The sequence below is a fragment of the Sciurus vulgaris genome, assembly GCF_902686455.1.
Source record: "Sciurus vulgaris genome assembly, chromosome: 15".
NCBI lineage: Eukaryota > Metazoa > Chordata > Mammalia > Rodentia > Sciuridae > Sciurus > Sciurus vulgaris.
In genome coordinates, this window is record NC_136476.1 from 11,488,974 (window position 1) to 11,498,402 (window position 9,429).

The following is a 9,429-nucleotide window of genomic DNA, read 5'->3' on the forward strand; positions in this document are numbered from 1 at the left end:
GGGACACCTCATCTACAATACTTGGTTCACTCTCAGAGACTACGAAACATAACATAGGATCTTTTGATCAACCCCTTCATTTGACTCTAAAACAGTCTAATATTTAGAAGTTTAATATGACTTGTTGCTGTGTATTTCCAAAAGTCTATCATACTTTCAATAGATATTACCCCCACCCCCACCAGGTAAACAGAATCTAATGACAGCCTACTTTAGCTTCTTCAAACAAGGTTTCTTTTACCTCCTGTGATTGGCTAGAAAGAAAGTAGGTTGGGTGACTCTTCATTTTAACACTGGTTGATTCTTTTTTTTTTTTTTCTAAACCAACTTTGTGATTTTTATTGATGGGCGAGACTTTATACTCCTAGGTATCACTGAACTGTGTACAAGGAGGGAGGCGGCAGTACAGAGGAGCGGACAGCAGAGCCGACAGAGCAGCCTCGGGAGTGCCGGTCTTGGTCGCTTGCCCATTCTTCACCACGGGTACACAGAAGCATGAATGCGATTTGAAATCTTTTAATGGCAATAAAGTTATAATCACCCATCTATATAGACTAACATCTTAACCTCAAGTATTGATCGGCAATGTGTACGTAAGCAGTTTCTCATCGCACAATTATTAAAATGTACTTTTCCTGTTAGGAACCAGCAACTTATTTTTTATGTTTATTTTTCTTCTGAAGTAAGAACTATTTCTTCTCTGATAACTGGCTCATTTTTATCAAAAACTAAAGGGTGGGGGAGGAAAGTGTCATGGATTAAAAAATTTATTTTTTAAGGAAAGATAAAATTCATTTTCACAAATTTACAAGGTTGCTGGTGCAGAATTTATTCTACTAAGCAATTAGACTGGGAATCAAATGCAAGTTCCCCTTTCTTATCTCAGGAATCAGCATTATTTCAGAAATATGGGGTTTTGTGTATTTTTTAAAATCAAGCGACAGTCTGTTTCCACCGAACGGTTTTGATTTGGAAGTTAGGAGTCAACACGAGCTACGCTGCGCACAAACCCCAAGGCTTCTCCTTTTCATTTGAGCCCATTTTCGCAAAAGGGAGAGAGTTTCTCTCTAAAGAGCCACTAAAGAGAGGCAGGAAGTGAGTGAGACTGGTGTTCTAAAAGCGGGCATCAGGCACACACACACGCACAGAGGGTCAGAGCAGGTCCACTCGGCGGTAGTACAGGAGGTAGGCTGTGCGCTCAGCAGCTGGCTTCACCACCTGGTACTGGGTGACCACCTTGACCGTCTGGTCGTCGATGCGCAGCCAGCCGTTCAGACCAATCTGGAAGACGTCCGTAGTGTAATGGCCACCGGTCGCACTGCTGCCGTGATGATAGACAACTGCAAAGAGCCTATAGGTTCTGTGGCATTTAAAATTCTTATTTTTAACTCCTGGAGAAAGCAGTTCTTTACTGATCTCCAGGTCCACAGGATAGTCAATGTTTTTGATCAGCTTCTGACACCCACCAGTCTTCTCGTAAACAAATCGTTTCAGGTGCAGGACAAGGACAGGAGGGAGTTTTTCCAGAGTCACTCTCCGACTTATCTCAACCTCTTGTTTGGTTTTTGTGGTATAACCTTGGACAGACTCTCTTGCCACCAAGCTTTCCAGTGCATCCTGGACTGTGCGTATCTTGTCAGACTGGATATCCAACTGCAGTGTGAAGAATGGCTGGAGAGTGGCAGATTCTTTTGAACTCTGCTGGTAAACCACAGACCTGATGTGTCCACCAAAAATGCCAGTGATTGGAGTCTGAACGAAATCTGCCTGGCGGGTGACGGAAGACTTATTCCGGGGGCCCACTTGTTCCCATTCCTCCTCGCTTCCTCCGCCTTGCTCCTCCTGCTCCTCGTCGTCTGCCAAGTGGCTTCTGGGCCCATTGGAAACTGTAAGTTTTTCATCATTTGGCGAGAGAAGCTTCTTGAGGCTCAGCATTTCCTCGTGAAGTCCATTCAGAATAAAGCCCAAGTATTCCTCGGCATCTTCCTGTCGACCCTTTTCAGACAGGCTCGACTTGATCACCGTCAGAAGTCTATAAATGTATGTGGGCTCAAAGGCAGCTCCAGGGCGAATGTCCCTTGTGACTTTATCCCCAAGAGCTTGCCGGGGTTTTGGAGGTACTGGCATATTAGTGAACTCATTCATCAGTCGAACAAAGCTGTCTATCATAGGCGTTGACGTACAAGGCCTTTGCACTTTTGAGTACAGAGGAAGAAACTTCATCAGGTGATACATCGGAGGGCAAGCGACCAACGCCTGCAGGGTAGCATTAATGTAGCACCAGTTTCCTTTATTGATCAGCCCACGGGGTTGCAATGACACTGGTTTATGTATCAAGGTTACATTCTCCAGTAACTCTGCGATCTTTATGGCTGCAGGATCCTCTGAAACTGGAACAAGCCCTTCTTTGACTTCAACCTGCTTTTCAGAGACGAGGGGAGATGGAATAGGAGGAGAACACTTGGTTTCCACATAGGCCACAGGTGAGGAGGAAGAGGGCTTAGAATCGTGGAAGAGGCTGGCCCAAGACTTGGCAGGCTGGCTAACAGGAATGGTGCCAGGTGCAGAGACTGTGCTGTCGGTAGGAGGTGACACGCTCTCAGGCTTCGCTGGGTCCGAGTCTATGCTTTCCACGGTGTGCAACTCCACCCCATTGGCAGTCATGCCCTCACCGGAGGCTTCAAGTATTTGTCCATTTGCAACTCCCAGGTTTTCAGTAGTATCAGTACCAGCGTACGGCTGAGCCACAGCTGTCCTTAGCAGGCTGCCTGCAGGGAGGCAAGGCTGCTCAAAATCAGTCCCATGGCAGCTCTCAGGCTGCCCAGCAGTCCTGGCATCTCCGTCCAGTGCTCCAGAGAAAGGACCGTCAGGCATAGTGTCACTGATGAAGTCCATGGAGTTCTGAGGGCTGCCACAAGTCCTGGGCGTAACAGGTGGGAGCACATCACCCAGAAATCCTGCATCCTCAGCACCCACGCAGGTGGGGCCTGCAGAAGTAGTGTGGCCATTGACCAGGGCTGCTGTGGAAACATTCTCCTCACCCCCGTCTTTCAAGTAGCTGTAATACCCAGGTGGCCGTTTCTTCTTCTTTTTACGCTCCCTTTGTCCAAGACCACTGGAGACACCATCGTTTTCCAAAACTTCTGTCTCCACATTAGAACCGCTATGCAAAGTGAGGGCAGAGACCGGGCACTGGCAGTCAACAGAGCTGTAGTTCACCTCTTTATCGATGCCATCGGGGGTCTTTCTGGAAGTTGTACAACCAAGGATAAATTCAGGAGCCTGAGGATTCAATGTGCTTGAAATACTGTAGCTGGGGGTTCTCGGCAAAGTCTCATTGGATTCAATTACTTCATTAACACCAAACTCAATTCTCTGATATTCTTGTCCATCAGGCAGTTCATCTGCAGCCTGTGTGCCGCACAGAGCTGTTCCACTATATGGAGGGAGCAGAGTTCTTCCTGGCCACAAGATGGAGGATGCAACAGCTCCAACAGCATCTCAACTGAAGAGCGAGGAGTCACAAAGAACTGATTGAATTCATCAGGGCTAAAATCTCCAAAAATATACTGCGGGTTGCGGAGGGCCATGGCGGCCCGTTTCAATGGGACTCGGCGCTGCTCCGGCGCCTCACGCCGCGTCCCCCGCCGCCGCCATCTTCTCGCCGCACGTCCACGCTCGCAGCGGCCGCCGCGCCTGCGCACTGCCGCGCCGGGGCGGGGCCCTGGTTGATTCTTAAATCATATCTAGTTGTTGAGACATCCATCCATTCATCCATCCATCCATCCATCCATTCACCTATCTTCTCACCTATCAAATTTCAGCTCTGTATGGGTAGTAGCCATGAGTATTTGGTTATCCAGGAGTATAAACCCAATAACCACAGTCAGTGATTTCACACAGTAGACATTCTGCCCAGTTTGAGGCAGGCACAGCATGAAAATGGAAGCTTTTCTACAAACCAGGGATTCTCTGTCAGAGATGATTTGGCCAGGGACATTTCCAATGTCTAGGGATATCTTTGGTTTTCACAATTCAAGAAGGGTGCACTCTTGACGTCTAGTGGGTTTGGGTCAGGGATGTCACCAAACATACACTGCATAGCAGTCTCCACTCTCCAAAGAATTTTCTGGACCCAAATGTCAATTGTACCCAAGTTGAGGAAAACACTTAAATGGATATAGTGATTCCAGAAGGCAATTGATGATCTTTGGATTCTGTACTTCAGCCAGATTCTACTGTTAATGACACAATAATACTGAGTCATGGCTCTTCCTGCAGCCTGCCCATGATGAGATGGTTATGTAGAAAGACTGCTGGGGAAGGCTTATCTCTCTTTTGTCCCACTAGTTTATTGTTGCTCTCTTAAGCCAAGAGTGCACCTATTTTTAAAAAATCAAGTTTGCACACACACACATCTTCCCTATTTTCATTATCCATCCCTATTTCCTTGTTTGCATCTCATACAAAGTTGAGTCCAGTGTTGTAGGAAACAGGTGTACCCTGACCCTCTTGGTTGGGTTCCTATAAATGACTTGGGAAAAAAAATGCAACTAGGGACCCACGGATGTTCACTGTCTCCTCTTCCTTGTTCTTTCTTCTCTTCTCCCTGTGAACAAAAAGGAACCTCAACCTGCCAGGGACCCAAACTCTGTGATCTCACGTCAGCAATTGGTCCTGCTCTCCAGTTACTTCAGCCACATGCTTAGGCAGTGAGGAAAGGACACTGTATTCCTAAAGATCAAATTTCCTGAACAGAAATATTTGTGGGCAGAAAAAAAAATGACAGGACACTTGAATTCAGGTGCAGCATTTAGTTCTCAATAAGGTTTTGTTTCACTGAGAGAATAAAATCAAGCTGAGTTTAGCTAAATGTTAGAAAGTTGTAACTCTTTATTTTCCCCTACCTATTGTTATAAATTCTGCTTATTTAAATGAGAAATATTTAAAATGAGATTTTCCTTCTCAATAATAATTAATCAAGGTTAAACAAATTAATTGATACTTACTGTATACATGCTCTGTGCTAGATGTAGAAATGCAAAAAGGAAGTAGACTGAGCAATAGCAGCAGTCTATTTAACACAAGTATATAAAATAGAAAATATACTTGTGTTAAATAATTACTTGTGTTAAAAATATACTTGGGTTAAATTATAAAATATCATAAAATGCCTGCACATGTATTTTATAATAGTTTAATTTTAATTGCCAAATTTGATTGCTTCCAAAACTTGGAAGAAACCAAAATGTTCTTCAGTAGGTAAATGAAAAAATAAACTGTGGCCAGGTTCCAACGTGCATGCCTGTAATCCCAGTGGCTTGAGAGGCTGAGGCAGGAAGATGGCAAGTTCAAAGCCAGCCTCAGCAAAAGGTGAGGCACTAAGCAACTCAGTGAGAACCTGTCTCTAAATAAAATACAAAATAGGGCTATGGACGTGGCTTAGAGGTCAAGCACCCTTGAGTTCAATCCCTAGTGCACCCTCTTCCCCACAAAAAAACAAAAACAAAAACAAAAAAACAAAAAACTGGGAAGAGCTGGGGAATAGCTCAGTGGTCGAGTGCTTGCCTGGCATGTGCAAGGCCTTGGGGAAAGAAAAGAGAAAGAAGGGTCAGGGGGAGAACCAAACAAACTGTGGTGCATCCACACAATGGAATATTATTATGTACTAACAAGAAATGAGGTCTCAAGATATGAAAAGACATGGGGGAACTTAAATATATATCACCAAGTGAAAGAATCCAGTCTGGCAAGACTCCATACTACCTGATTCCAACTATCTGTCATTCTCCAAAAGGCAAAACTATGAAGATGTCAAGACTAGAAATTGTCAGTGGTTAGAGGGGGAGGGAAGGATAAATATGTGAAGACTGGAGGATTTTTAAAAATATTTTTTTAGTCCTAAGTGGACCCGATACCTGTATTTTATTTATGTTTTTTATGTAGTGCTGAGGCTCAAACCCAGGGCCTCATAACATGCTAGGCAAGTGCTCTACCACTGGGCCACAACCCAAGCCCCCCAAGAAGACTTTTTATATCAATGTAGCACAATTGGTTCCCCACTTATCATAGCTCGACTTAACAATTTCTTGACTTTACTATGGTGTGAAAGCAATATGCATGCAGTAGAAACTGCAATTTGAATTTTGATCTTTTCCCAGGCTAGTGATATGGGGTAAGATGCTCTCTTGAGATGCTGGACAGTGACAGTGAGCCTCCACTTCCAGCCAGGTGCACAATCATAAGGGTAAACAACTGGTGCTCTACCGTGTACTGTGCAGCTGAGCTGTGATGATTAGTAGGTTAGGTATATTAAATGCATTGAACATACAACAGGTTTCTAGGGATGTAACCCCATGGTAAGTCAAGGAGCATCTGTATGCTGTAAAATGGTGGATATATGCCATTACACATTTGTCAAACTTCATAGAATGTACACCACCTCAAAGGTGAACCCTAATGTCAGCTATGGATTTGGGGTAATAAGGGTAAACTAGGCTAGGTTTGTTAGTTGTAACAAATGAACCGCTCCTGTTGTATAAGATGTTGATAGCAGGGGAAGCTATGCAGGCAGATGGGGGCAGGGTAGAAGGTATATAAAAACTAAGGAATTCTCTGTACTTCCCACTTAATTTTGCTATAAACTTAAAAGGACTCTAAAAATTAAAGTCTTTATTTATTTTTTTGGGGGGGTGCTGGGGATCAAACCCAGGGCCTTGTGCTTACAAGGCAAGCACTCTACCAACTGAGCTATCTCCCCAACCCCTAAAGTCTTTATTTTAAAGAAAATATACTCAACTACATATATATGTGCACAAATAAGTTCCATGGTCCCTTTTAGATGATGGCAATAAATTCTGTCATGGGTACTGTGGACAAGCCCAAGAACAGAGTGGTCATTCATGCAAGTGGGGGAGCAATGGTAGGAAAACCCCCACTAAGAAAGTGATGTCTGAGCTGAATGTTGAAAACCTGAAGAAATGTACCTTAACAGAGTGTGCAATGTGAACTCGGATCTTTCTGATGGAAACACTCTCAAGAACCCATTTGATCTCTGCTCTAGTGTGGATCTGGAGTGTCTCTCAAGAGCCCAGGTGTTAAAGGCTGGGTTTCCAGCTGGTGGCACTACTCAGAGGTAGTGGAACCTTTAAGAGGTGGGGCCTATGGATGGAAGGTAGATCACTGGGCGAGCAATCTTCTCTGCTTTCCTACAACCATGAAAGGAACAGGCCGCCTCTGCCATGAATTCCCACCACGATGTTCTGCTGGGCCACCACAGGCCCAAGGCAATGGAGCCAACTGACCATGGACCAAAAGCTTTAAACTGTGAGCCAAAATAAACATTTCTAGTATTTTGTGACAGCAACAGAAAGTTAAATAACACAACCTCCCTTAAACAATCAAAGACAGGATTTGTTGGATCACATGAACAAAGAGGCCTGAGTTCAGCTTGATCCAGGGCTCAAAAGAGAGCCTCACAACTCAGCCAGTGTCTCCCTGCTTCTCCACTTTGCTTCCTCAGTGTTGGGTAATTCGTCTGTTTCGTGTAAGATGAGACACACACCTTCTTAATCTCACTTCACATGAAATGGGTCAAAGGGAACAGGCAGATGATGAAGGGAGAGATTGATTCCCTGGTCTATTTTATCAGAGGAGCGATGAGTAGACACCAGCACCAAGACCCCCTTCAGCCATAATAATGGAGACATGAAATAGCACCAGATGTTCAGAGAACCAGGAATAGATAGAGCATGTTGTGCCATAAAGAAGATTGGAAAAGAGGAGCAGAGTCCAGATCCTGGCCTCTTACTGTGTATCGTTTGAAGAAACCAAAGTCTTATCTTTTGGACAATAAGGGAATCATTGAAACAACTTAGGTGATAATGGGGAGATGCTGTGTAACATGGATAATTGTCCTCTTGGAGCTGCTTTAGTTCCTACACTTGTGAAACGTGGACAAGATAGTGTCCACACAACAGAATTGTGGTGAGAATTAAATATGCCAACATGGATGAAATGCTTGCAATGGTGCTTGGCATAGGGTAAGGATAATATTTGCTGCTACTATTATTGTTACTCTGTTATCATTGCTGTTGTTATTACTGGAGTTGAAAAGTGTGAGTTTGGAGGTGTGCAGGTGAGAAGCAAAGCCATCTGAACCCACAGTTCCCTGTCTCCATCAACACCACTTTACAGGGCTGGAGTTGTGGCTCAGTGGTAGAGCACTTGCCTAGCATGTGTTAGGCACTGGGTTCGATTCTCAGCACCACATAATAAATAAATAAAGATATTTAAAAAAAAAAAAAAAACACTTTACTGTTCCTCCAAAGCACTTGGCCTGGAAGGTAAAACTTGTAAATAACAGCTTTTCAAAGTTCCTTAAAGACCCATAAATAGCATTAAAGGACAATTTATCTTCCTAGACTGTTTGAACCCTGTGCCTTAAAATCCTCACCTTACTGTGTCCTCTGATCCTATTTATCATGATCATTACCCAAGAAGCCACATCATCAGGCCCCCCTTAACCAGCATTCAAAACTTCACAAATAGCTTAACTTGGCCTTCTTCCCACTGGAATGCTACCAAGACTCTTCAGTTGGAGCCCTCCATCACTGCAGTGTGCAATAGACTCTGCTTTGTCTCATGGCCAGGTTGTTTCGGTGATATTTTCAGGAAGCCAACATTCAAGAGTGGGCGGCTCTGAAACTGGCAACAGTCCAGGTGAGAGATGATGAGGGATAAACAGGGCCTGATGACAGGAGAGGAGCCTTTGAATAGAAGCATTGTGAAGGAGAGAGGCTGGGTGACTGGGTATGGGGAGAGAGGGCGCCATCAAGGACACTCTCAGACGGGCAGCTTTAGTACCTGCGTAGCCCGGAGAAGTGTTTTCCAAAGCAGAACCCGTGAAATTCATTAGGGGTAATTCAGGATACACATTGATGTGTTGTCATTAGAACAGTTTGGTTGGATACATCCTGATTTCTAACCATCCACAAACCCTGCCCACGAAGACCCCTTCAGAGGTAGGGTAGCCTGACTGCAAATAACTTGGATTAGGATTAGGTTTTTCAGGTTCCATAAAGAGGATGTCATCTTTTTATGCCCTGCTCTGGTACAATTCTCTCCTTCATCAGAAACTTTGCCTGTCAATGCTGAAAGTCCTACATGTGAGTGTGACACCTGCATGTGGCAGGACCTACATGTAGTGCCATTGTAGTTTCCCCAAAACACTCATGTGCGAGACAATGCAAGAATGTTTGGAGGAGGTGAAGTGATTAGATTATGAGAGTTGTGACCTCATCAGTGGATTGATTCTCTAATATGGACAGCAACTGACGGCAGGTAGGGTGTGGCAGGAGTAAGTAGGTCATGTGGGGAGTACCTTTGGGGTTTATATTTTGCCTCTGGTGAGCAGAGCTCTCTCTCTCT

At 44.4% G+C, this 9,429-nt stretch overlaps 1 protein-coding gene across 1 annotated transcript; it reads right to left on the minus strand.

The window, feature by feature from the left end:
- Positions 1 to 320: 320 nt before the first annotated feature.
- On the minus strand, positions 321 to 3,683 carry LOC306644937 (ubiquitin carboxyl-terminal hydrolase 10-like). The gene is made up of 2 exons (XM_079112176.1): positions 3,496 to 3,683; positions 321 to 3,457 (listed from the first exon to the last, which is right to left on the minus strand). Exons 1-2 carry the CDS (start codon positions 3,588 to 3,590, stop codon positions 1,153 to 1,155), a joined length of 2,400 nt encoding a protein of 799 aa, XP_078968302.1. The 5' UTR covers positions 3,591 to 3,683; the 3' UTR covers positions 321 to 1,152.
- Positions 3,684 to 9,429: the final 5,746 nt, after the last annotated feature.

What these genes read in the sequence shown, in the direction of transcription:
- LOC306644937 (XM_079112176.1), bottom strand. Translation starts at nt 3,590, where the DNA reads ATGGCCCTCCGCAACCCGCAGTATATTTTTGGAGATTTTAGCCCTGAT. An exon ending in CGCTCTTCAGTTGAGATGCT is followed by an intron (nt 3,458 to 3,495) that starts GTTGGAGCTGTT and finishes GTGGCCAGGAAG; the next exon opens with AACTCTGCTCCCTCCATATA.